The 19,462-nt window shown below is 45.5% G+C and overlaps 1 protein-coding gene across 2 annotated transcripts in view; it reads left to right on the forward strand.

The window, feature by feature from the left end:
• MMRN1 (multimerin 1) overlaps nucleotides 1-19,462 on the forward strand; it is a 310,831-nt gene that overhangs the window by 227,857 nt on the left and 63,512 nt on the right. For both annotated transcript variants that reach the window (XM_085635412.1, XM_085635402.1), the window contains exons 4-5: nucleotides 705-806; nucleotides 12,354-12,530. In XM_085635412.1, the coding sequence (XP_085491538.1) occupies nucleotides 705-806; nucleotides 12,354-12,530 (279 nt within the window). The remainder of the gene's footprint in view (nucleotides 1-704; nucleotides 807-12,353; nucleotides 12,531-19,462) is intronic.

The raw sequence follows: 19,462 nt of genomic DNA on the forward strand, positions 1-19,462 counted from the left end.
TGATGCATTTAGGCAGATGCGTCACTTTGTAAACCTCTGTACTACATTATACCTGCGTCAGGTATAATATATGCAGGGTGGACGTTCCCTCACAAAAAAAGCTCGTAGTAATGGCTCAGTGAAATCTATGAGATTTCACCGCGCCACTTCATAGGACCACACTGCGTCAAATCCTCACTCCTGCTTCACAGCAGGCGTAAGGGGGGATGCAGGCCCTTTCCCATGGGGCTTGCCCCATGTGAAAGGACACTTTGCTGGAGTTGCATCTGTTTTCAGACACACCCACAGCAATGCGCCACTTTTCCACCTACAGATATGTCAGGAATACTGAAGTATCTGTAAATCCTTTCAAAATGGAGCACCATACAGTAAATTCGAGGCATCCATGGTGTCGCAAGGAGGGTGCAATGAAAAGTGTTGCATCGCTGTTTTCATACAGTGATAGAAAGTGTTGCATCTCTGTTTTCATACAGTGATGCAACACTTTTCATAAATGAGACCCTTCGTTTTAAAGATGTTTGATAGGAACTCCAGAAGAAATTAGGCAATTTTGCATGTTTTCTTTGTCTAAGTGCAACTTGGTGACCCCTGCTTCCCTTACCTTCTGTGGTAATTATTTAAAAATCTGACCCAATCTGACCTAATCTGTTGGTAAAACGTTAGATATATGTGCAAACTGAGTCACATGTTGTCTCTTGCCTTAGTTCTAAAGTACCAGTTGCAGTCGTACGATAACCAAGCTGAAAGTACGAACGCCATTAATGGAGGAACATCAGCAGATCCCGGGCAGACATCTCTTGATCCAGGTCAGTGGCAATAATAACATGTCAAGATTGATATCTAATCTCTTCATCTTTGTTTGGAAACTGTAAGTAGCTGCAAACCACTGCAGGCTCCAAGTTCACACAGAGAAATAGAAAAGAAAAGAGACAGAAAAGGAGTTTAGGAAAATAATTTAACCCACACTTGATCAAACAATTTGAAACCTGAATACTAGCTGATTGCATGGGGATGCAAAAACACAGATGAGCGTTTTGCTCTTGCCTTTAATGAGCTGTGTCAGCCAGCAGGCAGTCAAGGGGTCTGAGCAGCAAGGTCTCTTCATCATTTAGTTGTTGAATTTACAGCTATGGTGGAGGTGCTTCGCCTCCCCATAAACGGCAAAAAAGGAAAAATAAAACAACACTCCTTTTATTTCTCCTTTCCTGTTATCTTGGGGGCGGGGCATGGGGGTGACAACACTGAGGGGAGTAGTGTGTGCACTTCCTTCACTCATTAACAGAAAAGTACAGAGTCAGGGTAGATAGGAATCATACAAGCCCCAAGAGCTGGGGTCAATGTAGGGGATCCATAAATCAGATAATAATGCCCATCACACACCCTTGCAGGTGTCATGCTTCATCATCTGGGCTGCTCCGCGTCGGGTCGGCAGTGCAATACCCGACGGGCTCCCTGTAGTAGGGGCTCTTTGTCGGAGATCTTTATATCCGAATGCCATATGGTGAAGTGCGGGTAAGGGGGCAATATAGTGTAGATGAAAATGTGGTGAGTTTAAAATAGGATTGGGAGTACCGAAGTGAACAAGTGTTTATTCTGGGGTCTCCTACCCTAAATAAAAACAGGAACCAAGGCACAAGCTCGCGTATAATGTCTTGTGTCGTGTTATACCTTGTGTAACTAAGTGTTGGTCAACATGTTTCTCGCTATTGGAATAATCTCCTTGCGATTCTTCAGAACCTAGAAAATGAATGACTAATTAATGACTGGTAGGTTTTCTACTCACGATGGTGGTGTTTAATGGTTAAAGTACCGGGATCTACCCTAATCAGTAAAACCCCAGGCTTCAACAGTACCCGGTGGGATATGCATAGCGCATTGTTCCTATAATTGTAGGAAGTTGTGGCGCGTAATGGAGAAACGTAGACCTGCCGTTCTGGTGGTGCACAGGACTTAGCCCTATCTACAAGGCCACGTAAAGTCACCCTGTGTGGCTTTTCATAGCCTTGCAGATATGGAGTGAGGCAACGCAGCGCAAGTCGCTGCGTTGCCTCACAACACGATGGGGAGGTGAGCCCTGGGTGTTATGGTGGGTGTCCCCACATAACACCCATGGCATTTGACACATTCCTAGATTTACAACAAGCTGTAAACATGGGAATGTGTCAAAAGCCTACGCCTCCCCAGGGGAGAAATAACGTTATGTTCGAGGCATATGAGCTGCAGATTATTGGGCCCGGATGTTTGCAGTGGTTTTTCGTCTTGGAAAGTTTTTGGAAGTCACGAGGTATGTGACTCCTCCTTCGGCTCCATCCTCAGATTGTTTTTTTTCCGCCATCGGGCTGGGATGTGATATTCGCGCTCCAGTTCCGAACAGCTTCCAGTTCTTCTATCGACGCACAATCCTCTCCCCCCATTCGCGGTATTGTTTTCGATCGCGATCTCCACACTCAACGCGGCTCTCATCGATCCAAATCTTCGATTCCGGTCATCGACGAGGGCCTTCGGGCTTCCCAAGCTCCGGTCCTGGCTGATGGAAAGTACTCCATTCAAAAAGTGTCCTCGATGTGGGTCCAAATTTCCCCACACCGATCTCCATGAAGTATGCAATCTCTGCCTCTCCCCTGAACACAAGGCTCGAGACTGTCCGGCATGCAAATCCTTCCGGTCCAAGAAAACCACTCGGGACCGAAGGGCGAGAAGAACCATGGCGCACTCGCCGACAGCGATCCCAGACGACATCTTCGGAGAAGGTGTTGACTCTCCAAAAGGACAGCACACCGAAGAGGTCCTCATCAGCGCCTCCGAGGCCGACGACTCAGATGTCGAGGACATCACTCCGGCACAGAGGGGTGTGAGTACCAGCATCCCCCCCACCCCACACCCTCGACGGCATCGTAAAAGGTTTCAGTCACGCCTTCGCCCTCGAGCCTAGGCAAGACCAAGGACATTGCTTCCCACACCGTGCCTTCGGGTCCCGTAAGGAATCCTATCAAGCCTTCCGGCGGCTCGGGCTCGAGCCAGCCTACTGTCAGTGCTGAGAAACACTCCCCCGCACCGACTCCAAAAAAGAAAATGGCCTCCTCGGCACCGAGCTCCACGCCGAAGCACTCGGTGGCGAAAACAAGCATCAGCTCCTCGGTACCGACACCGTCCCCGGAGCCGAGCAAAAAACACAAAGCCATAGACACACACGCCTCGAAACCGAAAGGCATCCCGGAGCCGAGTAAACAACCAACCATCCCGAAGCAGCACAGTTCAAAACAACGAACTGATGCAGACTCCAAGACAAAAAAACCTACGGCCCTGCCACTCACTGAGGAACTATTTAGGCCTGATCCATTACAGAAAACACTGGTCAAGGATCCTAAGGCTGGAAAAGAGACCGCTGGACAAGCCTGCCCCAGCTCCACCTCCAAAGAGGAAAGACTTTGCTACCTCCCCTTTGAGAATACCTTCACCCCCTCCTCCACCTCCTCCGCCTCCTCCTACAGCTCCTCCACCTCCCCCTTCTCCTCCCCCACCTCATCACTCCCCCACACCCTCTCCTGATGATGATGAGGATGATGTCTATGATGACACAGGGAACGAGCCCCACGACCAACCCATAGGGGACCCCACTCCTACAGGCTCCCCAGACCCATGGGACGACTATAACATTCCAGACATCCCTAATGACCCACAGGATGATCTCTACCCTTCGAGACCATCCCCCCCAGAAGACTCAATGGGGTTTAACCACCTACTCCAGAGGACTGCACACTACCACGGTGTGGATCTCCATACTGACCCCGTGGAGGAGGACTTCCTCCTAGATACCTCCGACACAACACACAGGGCCACTTCCATCCTGCCCATGCTCAAAGGCGTTATCAAGCATGCGCCGGAGGTCTTTAAAGACCCGGTCAGAGCCAGGGTCATCAACCCTCTCATTGACAAAAAATATAAGGCCGCCCCTACAGATCCCACCTACATCAGAGGGCCAGCACCACTAGATTCCCTAGTAGTGTCCACTGCAAGAAAGCGTGTAAACTCAAGGCAGCAGGCGAGGCACCACCACCTGACAAGGAGTCCAAACTCCTGGACGCATCGGGCAAGCGCACTGCATCCCAGGCTTCCAACATATGGCGCATCGCAAACATACAAGCGCTTTTGCCGCGATATGACAGGGCACATTATGATGAACTAGAAGCCATAATGCAACACCTCCCTGACAAATATAAAAATAGAGCCAATGAGCTAATCCAGGAGGGCAAAACCATCACCAACACCTCCATTCGCTGTGCCCTGGATGCAGCTGACACCGCCTCTAGGGTAATTAACACCAGCGTCCTCCTCCATCGGCATGCCTGGCTCCGAATTTCAGGTTTCAAACCAGAGGTGCAAGCTTCCATACTAAACCACCCCTTTGACCAAGAACATCTGTTCAGCCCAAAAGTTGATGAGGCCCTAGAAAAAATGAAGAAAGACACAGATACGGCGAAGTCTATGGGAGCCTTACAATCGCACCCTCCCAGACGCTCCTTTTGCCGCTCTTCCTTTCGAAGCACCTCCAGAGGCTACTCCTCGGACACCGCTTCTACTTCCTATAAAGCTCCTACCCAATCCACCTTTACAAGGGGTTACCAAAGAGGCAGCTACAGGGGCAACAATAATAAAGGCAGAGGCAAGACAAACACCTCCCGCTCTGCCTCCACCCCTACCCAATGACTTCCCTCCACTCCCCCCAGACCATCACACTCCGGTCGGGGGCAGACTCCACAATTTCCTTCCTGTCTGGACTACCATCACCTCAGACAAATGGGTAACGCAAATAATTCAGTCAGGCTACTGCCTCGAACTAACATCTACCCCCCCAAACATTCCACCCAAACAACGCCCAATGTCACAGGAGCATTTGGAACTACTAAAGCAGGAGGTAATCTCCCTCCTACAAAAGAGTGCAATAGAACTAGTTCCTACCACCCAACAAAATATGGGAGTTTACTCCCTATATTTTCTCATACCAAAAAGGGACGACACTCTAAGGCCCATCCTAGACCTCAAACCTCTAAATCGCTATATACACTCAGACCATTTCCACATGGTCACACTCCAGCAGGTACTTCCACTGCTCTCCCAAAATGACTTCCTGGCCACATTAAACCTCAAGGACACCTACCTTCACATTCCTGTTCACAACGCTCACAGGAAGTTTCTCAGATTTGTAGTGGGCGGTCAACACTATCAATTCAAGGTGCTCCCCTTTGGAGTCACCACAGCACCACGGGTGTTTACCAAGTGCCTAGCGGTAGTGGCAGCACACCTGCAAAGACAACACATTCATGTCTTCCCATACCTAGACAACTGGCTCATAAAAGCCAACTCATACAACCAGTGTGTACAACACACTCATGCCAGTATCCAACTATTTTACCCAGTGTGTACAACACACTCACGCCACTATCCAACTATTTCACGACCTGAGCTTCACAATAAATCACACGAAGTCCCATCTGCAACCATCCCACGTAAAACAATACCTCGGTGCCACCATAGACACCGCAAAAGCGCTAGCCTACCCCAGTCCTGCCAGGATAGCAAGCATTTAGGCTCTCCGCGTTAAATTTCAGCCACAACACTCTCTTCCAGCTCGAGTGTTCATGCAACTTATAGGAATGATGGCCTCTTGCATCTTCATAGTACCTCACGCAAGACTCCAGATGCGTCCTCTCCAACAGTGCTTAGCACGCCAGTGGAACCAGGCCCAGGGTCAATTGACAGATCTGGTGTTGGTAGACGGTCTTGCCCATCGCTCTCTGCAGTGGTGGACCACCACAAACCTTTCCAAAGGACGAACGTTCCTGGAGCCGGTTCCTCAAATAGTACTGACAACGGACGCATCGCTCTCCGGCTGGGGATCGCACATACTACATCACACCATGCAGGGCAGGTGGATTCCTCAACAAAAGTTGCTCCACATCAACCATCTAGAGTTACTAGCCATATTCGTAGCTCTAAAGGCCTTTCAAACACAGGTCTCAGGCAAGGCCGTCTTAGTCCGCACCGACAACATGACAGCCATGTACTATATACAAAAACAATGCGGCACACACTCTCTGCAGCTCTCTCACCTAGCACAGAGCATATGGAGATGGGCCATACCCCAAAAAATCTTTCTCCTAGCCCAACATGTCCCAGGAGTCCAAAACACTATAGCGGATCTGCTGAGCAGACAAACACAACAGATCCACGAATGGGAACTCCATCCACAAGTTCTTCACCCATATTTTCAAATGTGGCGGCATCCACAGATAGACCTCTTCGCCACCCACGAAAACGCCAAATGCCGAAGCTTCGCATCCAGATATCCACACCCATTGTCCAAAGGCAATGCGATATTGATGAACTGGTCAGGCAGATTTGCGTACGCTTTTCCACCTCTCCCACTCATTCCATTAGTGGTGCGCAAACTATAACACTCCCTCACTCTCATTCTAGTAGCTCCAATTTGGGCCAGGCAACCGTGGTACACCACACTGCTGGACCTATCTGTAGTACCGCACCAAAAATTACACCTCTCTCCACGCCTCTTAACCCAGAACCATGAAGAGATCAGACACCCGGACCCAGCTCAGCTCAACCTTGCGATCTGGCTCCTGAAATCTTAGAATTTGGTTACCTAAATCTTCCCCCGGACTGTATGAACGTCATTAAAGAAGCTAGACGACCTACCACTAAAGCTTGCTACGCAGCCAAGTGGAAACGTTTTGTGATCTATTGCCACAACAATAACTTCAATCCCCTAGATGTGTCCATTCAACACATCATAGGCTATTTACTACACCTACGAAGATGCAATCTAGCCTACACGTCTATTAGACTGCACCTTGCAGCCATAGCAGCTTATCTACACAACAGGCAACATCTATCTCTCTTTAGAGTACCTGCCATAAAAGCCTTCATGGAAGGCCTCAAAAGAATAATTCCCCCAAGAGTGCCACCCTCACCGGTGTGGAACCTAAACATCATTCTCACCAGACTAATGGGGCCTCCCTTTGAACCTCTACACAAATGTGAGCTTCAATTCCTAACATGGAAAACTGCTTTTCTTGTAGCCATCACTTCTCTCAGAAGGGTCAGCGAGATACAAGCACTCACCATTCAAGAACCTTTTCTGCAAATGCAACATAACAAGGTGGTTCTCCGTACTAATCCAAAATTCCTTCCTAAAGTCATTTCTCCCTTTCACCTAAACCAATCTGTGGAACTACCCGTATTCTTCTCGCTACCACAAACCGTTGCAGAAAGAGGTCTCCACACATTAGATGTCAAACGAGTTTTACTCTACTACATCAAGAGAACACAACCATTTCGTAAAACAAAACAACTGTTCGTTTCCTTCTCACCACCACATAAAGGCAAGCCCATCTCCAAATCTTGGATAGCCAGGTGGATTGTCAAATGCATTCAGATTTGCTACCACAAGGCAAAACGAACACTATCTGTTCCCCCTAAAGCCCACTCTACACGTAAAATAGGGGATTCCATGGCATTCTTAGGGAACATCCCCTTAGATCGGCGGTACTCAAAGTACGGCCCGCGGGCCACTCTCGGCCCGCCAGGGCACTCCATGCGGCCCCCATGAAAAACAGCAGGCACGGACTCGACACCATTTTCTCACCCGGAGCCCCCTGTCCTCACCTGCCTCTCTGACGTCACTTGCTCACACTGCCTTTGAGAGCATTTTCTGTGCTGCCTGTGCATGCTGCTCACAGTGTGGCCTCTTTAATGTCTCAGTTGGCACTGCTAAATCAGCGCTCTCTGTAATTAAATTTATGTTTTTTGTGCCCCCGGGTTAGGTTTCAGCCAAGCCCTGCCTTGCCTTGCTCAGGCTCTCAATGCCCGCACGTAGTGTAAACAAAATAAATAAATCGAGGCTCCAGCAATGTCCTAATGTCAATCCCTGGGCTGCGACTAGCCTTTTATTTTATGGCTTTACATGAGGTACCTACGTGAGCCTCACTGTTGACAACAGTGGTGCTAGGAAAAGTTTACAGGTGGAATTGGGATAGGGGGATGCAGTTTATACACAAAGTTATATGCTTCGGAAGCAGCCAGATAGTTATGTATAAATCCCAGCTTCCCCACATTTCTTACAGGCAATTCAACTTGCTTTGTGCATTACCTGTTCATTTATAGTCATGGCACAGATATAGCATCAGGTCTTTTATGCTGCAGAATTGAACAGCAAATAGTTATTGGTTTTGGCACTCATTAGGTAGAGTCAGAGCTGAGGGGACAGGGGGACAGTGTGTACAAAGAGATGAATGGGCAGAGGCAGAAGGAGATGCTGATGGTAAGGGGAAGGGGGAGAGAAAGGAAAACGTAGGTATTGTCAGACTCCGTATAAGTAAAGCAGAATGCGAAGCGCAGTGAGGTGGTACGGAAAGGTTAGGGGTTAACAGAAGAGAGCAAGTGAGTAGGAGCAATGTGAAATATGAGCGCAGAGTAAGGGTATTGCTGGTTATGAGGGGTGTAAGGGGGCAGGAACAGAGTAAGGACAGGCAGGATAGGTTGCTTTACATATAAGGACTATATTGAGCGATATATATGGAAGGTGAGTGCTAAGTCAGGGACATGGGCAAGGAAATAGTGAGTGGTAAGACACAAGAATGGAAGCAACAGCTATGAGCTAGCAGCAGAGTGAAGGGAAGCAGTGGAGTGAAGGTGTAGAGTAGAGCTGCAGGAAGGACACAGGACTGTCTTATCAATAGAGTGAACGTTCAGTAGAGTGAAGGTACACAGGCACATTGAGTGGGTAGGCGCTGAGTGACGCAATAGGGCACAATGAGAGGGTAGGCGCAGAGTGGTGCATTAGCGTACAATGCAAGGTTAGGCATAGGATGAAGTGTTAGGGCACAATTAGAGGGTAGGCAGTTTGATAGATTATGAGGAGAGTGAGAGAAATAATGCTGAAAAAAGTAGACAACTGTGGCACCAAAAAGGTGTGAGCAAGATAGGGGTAGAGTGTGATGGACAGAGAGCAGGAGCAGCATTAAAAAGTCAAGGTGTGGAGAGAGAATGCAGTTTAAGAAATTGGGGCCCGAGTAGGTGTAAAATGACAGGCTAAGAGCATGGTGAGATAGAAGGGCCAGGAAATGAGTATAAGCAGAGTGAAGAGGGGTGTAATCATGAGGTTGGAGGGTCAGACAGAGGAAGCTTATGAGCTGAGCAAAGAGGTACTGGGAGCAGATTGCGATAATGGTAATAGAAAGTGGGGGTAGGGACAGTGTGAGAGGCATTTATTAGATAAGGAAATAAGCATGGGTAGGGGGAGAGGTATAATAAGTGGTGTACATTGAGGGTAAAACAATAGAAGTGTAAAGTTGTGACAGAGTGCCAGGCTACAGGACGGGTCAGGAAAAAAGTGAATTATTAAGGCCAAAGTGGTGGGTAGTAGTAGGATGAGGGGGTAAAGTAGGGGAATATGGCAAGCATGAAACAGTCATAAGGTAGGGTCTGGTAGGGTCAGAGTCAGAGTGCAGGGACAAGAGTGAAAACCTAAGATCACAGCAGACCCTAAGAGCAGAGTAATTGAGTGTGGGGCGCAGGGAAGAATTAGGAAGAATAGCAGAAGACGTGCTGCCTGATACATGGCTTATTATTTAATGACATGCACCTACCTGAGATGATAGTGATTTTGGAGATGACACTACAATACCTCTGCTGCATTGTTGGGCGAGCTCATTGACTAGGAGAAGGCAGCGTGAGACACAGCACGTCTCATGCCCATTATGCCGGACATTGTGCCATTGTAAATGGCATTACAGCCCAAGTACATGAATGCATGTATTGTGGGGCCCAAGCATGCACATTACAGGACCATTTATGCATGTACTGTCTCGGTCCATTAAGAATATGATATGCTGTCACTGATGCTTGTATTGCCTGGGGTTACATTCATGTGGTATGTTTCATGAGCTGGGGTGTGCACACACTGTGCATTTACGCTTCTGAGTTTTGATGGATGATCTTGGGGCTTGGTACTGTAAGCTCTCAACAGGCCCATTGAGGGTTGTTTGTAGAGACTTTAAGAGGTATAGGGGTATGGGTTGTGTCTTCTGAGAGACAAATGAAGGGTGTGCCCTAGTATATGCGCAACTGAGGGCCTAAGAGCAGGGAACTGGGTTTTTGTCAAAACAAGGCAAAGATAGAAAACTATGGTCAGAAACACACAGACCCCAAAAAAAAGAAAAATATTGACAGCATTTATTCGGGTTACATTCACACATATATCGCACTTCGAAATACAGCGTTGTCTAGTCATGTTTTGAAAAGGGGGTGATTTTATTTTCACCCTAGTAGCCCTGCCCCTACTGACCCCACCTCTCCCACCGACCCCGCCCCCATCCCACAGGCCAATCTGTGCGGCCCTCGGCCAGAAGCCAGACTATAATTTTGGCCCCCGAGAAAAAGTTGGTGAGTACCCATGCCTTAGATGATATCTGCAAAGCAGCTACATGGTCAACACCGCACACTTTCACTAAACACTATTCTGTAGATGTGCAAACTAAGCAACAGGCTAGTGTGGGCCAGGCTGTACTCAAAACATTGTTTCACACCACTGTAACAGATACTGGTGGTCGCCGCTAAGGATGGGTACTGCTATATAATCTATGCACAGTGTGTAATCTGCAGCTCATATGCCTCGAACGGCAAATGCTACTTGCCAGTATGCATCTGTTCTTGGCATGTAGAGCTGCAGATCTACACACGCCCACCCACCTCCCCGGCAACCTTTATCTGTTCCAGTTTATCTTATTTAGATACCACACACATGGGCATCTTCACTGTTTATTACTACGCTCCATCATTTCCCTGCTGGCGAAAAACAATCTGAGGATGGAGCCGAAGCCCATGCGCAGTATGATCCAAAGGAGGGGTCACATACCTCGTGACTTCCAAACACTTTCCAAGAAGAAAAACAACTGCAAACATCCGGGCCCAACACCAGATGACGATCTATGCACAGTGTGTAGATCTGCAGCTCTACATGCCAAGAAAAGATGCATACTGGTAAGTAGCATTTGCCTTCTCCTTGTTTTTCCTCTTTCTATGTGTGCTGCATTCATCAGCACATATAGAAAGAGGAAATTGCCTCCACTGACTGTTTTTGTACAGGAAAGTGTCCCTTCGTGCACAAAAATAATCATCCCTAAAATGCAGACACCCTTGCACCATGGTGCAATGGTGCCTGCATGGGCCCAAGGCAGTCATTTGAGCTCCAGCCTAGGGAGAAAGGACAGGAATGCGCCTGCCCTTTTATTTTTACGTGGGGCAGCGCAGCAGGAAGGCTTGCGGTGCTGCCGTACACCCAAAAATTGAAAATGAGGCCCTGAGGTTTTGCTCCATTTGAGCAACAAATGATAACTGGGCCCTGATGATGAGTGGTCATTCTTTTCATATAAAAAAGTATGGTCTTTTAGTTTAGACTAAAGAAGTTAGAAATTGATTAGGCAACTGTAAGAAAATTCAGGAATGTCTTAGACACTGTAGTGAGGCAGTCAAAGTGAAGAGATAAATTATCTGTCACAATGAAGTGGAACACTGGTTTTAGAATTGGACTCAATTCCCAGGACTGGATCCATACGGCACTTATTGATCATAAAGTGTGCTAATTTCCCAAAGAATTCGATTTTTTTTAATTAGAATTGCAAACTCAATGTATGATTTAGGCTGAATTTTAAATCAAAAAAATTGAAGTTCTGTATTACACAATATTATCAACCATTTTTCTAAAATAAGAATTCTGTGTATTTGCAACTCTCTTCTCTGAGTTGTTTTGTTTACTGATCTACAAGCCGAACAAATCAAAATCTTTTTTTTAGGTAATATAATGTTGTTCTAGCTGGAAACAGAAATCTAAACAGTAGAGTGGTCTGTAGTCTGTTGTGTGAGATTGCCTCATTGCTCAACAAGGAGCGAAATTTAGCAGTTTTGCATAACTTGTTTTTTATATGTCAAATTAGAATAATTGTCACTGATATATTAAACCATAACATCTCGATGCTTTATGTAGATTGAAGAATTTTAAAGTGGGTGCGTGTCTATGTGAGGAACTCTAATCTAAAAAAGTCCTCAACATAGGGGAGGATACAGTCTCTTTCTAATGTTATCCTGTTGAAGGCATTGATAGAAATTCGCACAAAATCAGTGCCGAAGCAAATTGACAGATTTTCTGAAATATTTAAACACAGCTGCCAATTCTGATTAATTTATGCCTGGTCTGTTCGATTTCGGTGACTCCTGTTATTGGTATTTTTCTTTTTACTTTATTTCACTCTTTAACACACTCTTTTTGACACAACATACAGCACTGACGCAAAAAATGACTAATCAGATCTACGAACAGGAGATGAAGCTAACCTCCCTGCAGAAGAAGTTTGACAACATCTCGTCTACCATGCAGGAGGTGCACAGTGCTGTCTCTTCCCTGGAGGAGAAAATCAACGAAGATAATCCGGGGAAATCAGTGCAGTCTTTTCTTAAAGGTAATTAGGTACATGTGGAGCACATAAAAAAAATGCCCTCAGTATTTTTTTTTACCTCACGTATGGTCGGTAATCCCATTTTTGGTGCAAACTCCTGTTTGCTCCTAAAATGAGATTACAATGTGGGTACCAATCGCGAATGTCTTCTCCATTGAAACCTGCTGTAAATTATATACGCAGATAACACACATACTGTGTGATGTTTTCACACCTCAGAATGGGGTATAACATGCACTATTGGTGCTTTAGACCCATAATACAAATTAATGGGTGTGCAATTGCACATGACTTTTGCAGTCCCAAGGTGATAAAGGCCTTAGGCTTATTTTGCCTCGATTTATGCATGTTTAGTCATCCATAAAACACTACTGATGCCTGTATGGAAATGATAGTATTCCTACTCGTTATTACTAGAGGTAGATGCTTTTATAAATGCATGTGTAGGGGAAGAAAATGCAAACATTTTAGCTGCATTTACCAGCCAGAGTCTTCCAATTTAGACATATCTGCATGCTTGATAGCGTATGTCATTTCCTGCCCAGGTCATCCTTGAATGGGGCATCCTTAGGCAGGAAATGGGATCCGAAAATCTGCACTTTCCCACAGAGCACAACAAGGATTCTGGGGATAATAGCAATGAAAACAGCATGGAAGGTGTCATGGTGGCTGCTTTTGCTTTAGAGCACTTGAGCAGTAGTACAGCATTTTCTGGGCCCACTCACTAACCATTGGTCCTCGGATGGACCTTTTATATTCCACCTGAGAGGTGATGGGAGTTAACATTTACATCAATCAAATTCAATTAACAGTGTAACCCATTTGGCCACACAATAAGGACCAGGAATCAGCAGCTAGGGTTAAGGAGGTTTATTTCAAATTAGGATACAAGTTAAGATACAGGACTCTTAACACATGCCATAATGATACAGAATAACAACAGGAAGGCCCAACCTCCGAGAGAAATTGAGGCAAACCACTATTAGGCAAACAAGAAGTTCAGTCACGGCAATGCAAAAGATTTGTAAAAGTATTTGATGTTCAGAGAAGAGTCTCAAGTATTTTTGTCTATACATATATAAATCTAAATCACCTTAAGTAAAGTACCAGCTAAAGGATGGTTCTAAAGTCTAAAGAATCTCAAAAATCATGAATTTCCATAAAGGAAATTAGAAGTAGGCAAGGAAAAATAAGTCAGAGGTTTCAGCATTTCAGAAGCTAGGCCAAAAGTCTCTTTAGGTCAGAAAAGAATTGAGGAAAGTATAGAGGTCTAACCCAGTCCAGGGAAAAGTGCGGTCAGTGTTCAGGGGAAAGTCTCTGAAGGGACCTGAAGGGACTCTGGAAGGAATCTGGATCTCCAAGGTGTGAGCACTAAGATTTAACTCACAAGAGTCTCCTTGGAAAACTCCTCTTTGCACATATCATCAGGGGTCTAATGTCTTTCTCCACTTCTCGCAATGTAGACTGCAACAATTGCAAAGCATCCTTCACTGGACATGGGAACAACATTGTATTCTCACACGCAGATCAGGTTGTAAGATTGCTGAAAAGACCTCTCAGTTAACGCTGTTGCTCTCCATCTTCTTTCATCAAGGTCTTCTTCCCAGGCTCTTTCTCTACAACACTAGTACGGTAATGTATCTATTCTACAACTAGCAATGCATCTGAATACCTGCAAGAATGTCGAGTTAGCAGAAAATGGAAAACAATATTTTTTACAGCATGAAGAAATATAGGCCTAAAATGTCAACTTAAAGTATTCGCAAGAGTGCACATTTAATATGCGTATGCAAATGAATATGAATGTTGAGGACATTAGGTTAATTTTACATAGATTACAGGCAAAAATAATCCACAAAGAGAAATTATCACTGAGGGTTTCAAAATGCTTCTAACAATTCCACTACCTAGGTTTCCAAACCCTCTACCTATAGCAGAAAATCCTTTAACTTTTGCTTACAAAGCACCTGTTGCTGTTAACCCTTACAAATCTTTCTTTAAGTCAGTAATTTTTCTGTATATATTGCTTCAAGTCCTTACTCTCATCTGCAATATAAGTGCAACACTGTTGAACTTTCAACACCCGACAGACTCTGCCCTCTTTTGCAAAAAGGACGTCTAATGCAAGTCGATTATGCAAAACCACAGATCTTATGGCAACCATTTCAGTATCTATAAATAAGAGTCCTCCAGCTGTATTAGTGGATAACTTATCAACTGCTGTAGAAATCTTTCTAATCTTGTGGGAGTTAAGTTTCACTCCTAGAAATGGTATCAGCAGCAAAAATGTCTCTTTTCACTAGAATCTCTTTTTGTTCTCACATGTTGCTCCTTTGTTGAATCATCAAGTTGTCCCACATGATTAGTCTTTGGAAAAGCTATTCCCATGAAGCATGTTGCATACCATCTTTTGGATAACCTATAAAACACATTTTCCCCAAAATGTAATAAACGCCAGGAAAATCAGGTTCTGCTCCATCTACATAAGGAAGACAAAAAAAGGAAAAGATACCAAAATTGAGTATCACAATCTGTATTAGATGTTGTAGCAGTAAAGCATGAACTTTAGACAGCAATACTCTTTCTTCAAAGGTGTAATCAAACAGGTGAACACTTTACTTGGGAAAAGGCGAGCAACACAATGAGGTTTGTGTTATGGTGACAGTGTCAAAGACGTGATTTAAAATGGTACATAACATGAGCAGTGGGGTCACAATCAATTTGACATATGTTATGAACCAAGGATGGCATATGAACACTGTGCTTTGTTGACGGCGTTTCGACCTGGATGATTTCCGATCATCTTCAGGACGAGACTACACAAATTATTTGGAGACTATTATGGTAGCAAATCTGGATCAGGTCATATGGATGGGTACGGAGTGTGCGAGTCCTAGCATGGTGAATAAAGAAGGTCCCAGAGAGGGATCCAATATGGGAGGAGAACAGGGGTGGGGAGGGAAGGGAAGGGAGTGGGCCAGGAGGGCTCAGTCGGAACTTGGCATCCTGCAAATACCACAAAGTGGGAGGCAAGGGAAGATGGACATCGGGGATTAATGTGCCTGAAACCAACAGTATCCTTATTGGGGGCTAGTTGAATGGACGAAGCCTCTCATAGAGGGAGGGGTGCATCAATGCAGGGCGAACCACTGCTGATGCAGTGTGACTTGCGTCTGGTTATCATATGGGTCATACTCCTGGGGGGTACCACTCTGGGAGGACCGGGATGGTGTCCCGTCGGTGCCCTTTCAGCATGAGGATCGGTGGAAGGCACCTGGTAATTCTGGTGTGCAAGGGGCCTTACAGCAGAGGACGAAGTATGGGTGCAGCTTGCTGGAGTGCCAGGACACAGGTCATCAGCAGAGATATGGGGACAGGAGACAGCTGTTCATGGGCTCATGGTGGAGGCCAGAGATTACCAGGCCCAAGCAAAAAATGGGTGAAGCGCAGACACAGGTGCATGGTTTGGTGCTGTTGCTCGGGTGGGGGCACAAGGGTGGTGCTGATAGAAGCCACCAACGTACAGATAGAAGCAGGGGTGGCAGTACACTCGAGGAACCTCCTTGTTTACAATGTGGTGCTGTGCTGGCTGCAGGCTGATGGGACTCACAACACACCCATTGTACTGTATGGACAAAAGACCTAGAGTGGTCTTATGTCCCCTTTATTTATATCCACAGCCATTCCCGGCCTTGAAGGTTGAGATGTATTTCATCCAGGGCAAGGGCTGGGCTACAGGGGCTGGATGGCTCACTACCGTGCACAGCTCAGAATTATAGTGCATGATGACACTGCACGCCCCTTCCCTGAACCCAACGAAGTAGCAGCCAGGTCGAACAGCACAATTGTTTCTCTCAGAAACTGGGTTGAGTGTGAAAGAGTCGGCCCATATGTTCTAGGCCTGTTCTAGATACACAATTCAATGGTTCTTTTTCTCAGCATAAAAGTGTAAAGGGGAGAAAAGTCATTAGGTGACCAATCAACAAATTAATAATCCTCCTGAACACACAATAACTACAGACGTAAGGTTAGTTGACTTATTACAAAGCCAAAAATAACTGAACATAAAGACACCTCAATATGAGGGTGTAGAAATACATTTGAATTAGCATGAAGCCAAATCTGCGTATCCAATTTAGACAAGGAGACTTGAGTAATACTATTAGTTCAAAAAAGCAGACTGCAGAAAATCAGAAAGCATGAGTCCAAATTTCATTGTGTCGAGGGTTGGTGAGTGGAAAGCATTAAATCTATCCCTACTCTAACACTAAAGTGGCATCCCTACTTAAGTATCTTTAGGAAGTCCGAAAGAAGGTGTCAGCAAGTGGCGTCTTCCTAAGAAGTCTCTCCACAATCAATAAGATATAATGGGATTTATATTTTGGATCACGGGATAACCCTTACCGTTGTAGCAGAGTAACCTGTTGTTAGACCTGGCATCATTGGCATGAGTCTCTCCTCCATTTTTTTTCTGTTTGCCTCCTCTGTTTACAATGTTTTTGCTGGTTTATTGCTTTGGGCACTGTGCCACTGCTGATCAGTGCCACAGTGCAAGTGCTCCCTATGTTAAATTTTTACATTGATTGGTGTTACCATGATTGGCTTGGTTGACTTACTGTTCAGTCCCTAGTCTAGTGCACTGCGGGTGCCAAGGGCATGTAAGTTAACTGCTGCTGGTGGGCTTGCAGCACTGGTTGTGCCACCCACAGAAGCAGCTTGTAAAATGTGTCTCAGGCCTGCCACCTCAGAGCCTGCGTGCAGACTCTGACTGCCATGTCGACTTGGCAAGGAAACCTACTTGCCAGTCTCTAAAACCTTCACTTTGCCACATTTCAGACACCTCTATGGTAAGCCCTAGGGCTGGGTGCATTGTGGGTAAAAGGTAGGTCATGCCCTGATGTGTTTGGCATGACCTAATAGTGAATTACAGCCATTTTCGTTTTTCACTATTGAAGGGCTACCTGCCTCCAATAGGCCAGACTGGGCAGACTGATTTTTAACTCCATTATAATCTATCTGACTCAGGGAGCATGGTAGCAGGTCGAGTTTAGTATCCCTGAACTCAGAATTTAATAACACACCCTTTAGGATGGATGGTTTTTAGATTCTGTGTTTGAAAATAGCCCTTTTAGAAAGTGGCTATTTTCTTGTCCAACTATCCACCGGTCTCTGCTGGTTTGGTGTGTGTGTCAGGGGCTGGGTGGCTCCAGAGGTCTGAATGAGTCAGTGTGGGGTGAATGAGGCATTTACACATAGAGTGAGGGAAGAGTAGCCTGCCCTGCCTGACACAATACTGGCTCCACCTCCTGCTGGGCGACTGATAGCCCTGCTCCTGCCAGTGACAATACTGGCTCCGCCTCCTGCTGGGCGGCTGAGGACTCTGCCCTGCTCAGTGAATAGGCCAGGTGCCTCTGCCTGGCAACACCCACAACATGTTCAAACACGTCAAGAAACATCAGAGCGAATCATGAATGCCGCGTTTGAATAAAGTGGTTCTGCATAAAACAAAACATTGAGTGTTAATACACATGAGGGAAAACAAAAATCGTTTCCTGCCCCCTGGTTTTAATAAAGTTGGAATCCTCTGAAAAAATGAGCCCAAAACTTTAATAAACTACAATACCCATGATCACTCAAAATGCAAAGCCGATACATCCCGTCAGCCCCGCAGTCCTCCGAGAAACGATAGAGGAAAGACGCGACGGGATAGATTGACCGAACAACCAATCGGGAGACCAGTATTAAACAAGCCGAGTGAATGCCTTCTACATTCGACGGCAGGCGATGTGTGGACTAGGCGGATCGGCGGTGGCGGTACCTTGACGAAGTAAGTCAAAACCGCTTTCTATATTGGAGTTTCAACGTAGATTCAAGTTAGGTACTAGAATTGAGTAAATAACAGACCCACAAGATTGAACACGGGGTTTTGGAAATAGGCGCTGCATGTGAGTACCAACGATTGGGTTTTTAACAGTTGGTATTTTCACCGGAGCAATAGCGTCGGGGTGGCCCCACCAGCCTCGCACAATACACAGGCTTGTAACAGATAAAAGCATAGTAAATGATTCAAAAAACCTTGTAATATACATAGAATTAATGGCGCAATCATCGGATGTTCAGAATATACAAACATCCTGCGTTCAACCGTGAAAATGGGTTTTCAAACACTACAAAATTGAGCAGTAAAAGAGCACATAGTTTACAGTGGAAGAGGATTAGTAGAACATATGCGAACCTCTCACCCGACCGGGCTTTACTGTAGAAGGGTATGTGGCAATATAACAGAATCAGATCCGGTTTTCAATTAAATAAAATTTCAGTCCATAGATATACATACAAACAGGATGTATGAGACACGACTTTGTTAGTAACTAAACACCTTTTGTTTCGTGTAGTGTGTGACTACAGGACGCCACCTTTGACACACGTCTCCTGCATGATGCTTATTAGCATCCACCAGTAGGTGAGAAAATTACTAACTAGTGTGTACTCAAAAGTAAGCTGAATTCACAGAAAAAGTAAAAAGAGCACAAAAATCGGCGCTATAGTTTTTGGATAAGAGCACAAACATTCAGATGAAGGGTGTATCTGGTTCTATATGAATTCCAATTGAGTTTATTGTACATCGATTTTTCACTGAAAGGGTGTACAATCACTAAGATTCCCAAACAACCTAGAAGCCCCTTTTAAACACAAAAAATATGGATTTAAATATCACTGAAGGTGGTGGAAGTCATTTTTGAGTGGGCCAGCACAATTGAGATGGCATGTGTATATATTAAAATACAAAAAATCGTCTCACACGCGAGTTAAAAGTGAGCACTGAGTCAGGTGGCATTGAGTCACTCAATATCATTGTAATGATTATGAGCACGTTATATGCACAAAAGATATGTAGCAGATAACTAGATATTAGAGTGAATATTAAAGAATCT

This window comes from Triturus cristatus, chromosome 2_1 (genome assembly GCF_964204655.1).
Source record: "Triturus cristatus chromosome 2_1, aTriCri1.1, whole genome shotgun sequence".
Classification (NCBI taxonomy): Eukaryota; Metazoa; Chordata; class Amphibia; order Caudata; family Salamandridae; genus Triturus; species Triturus cristatus.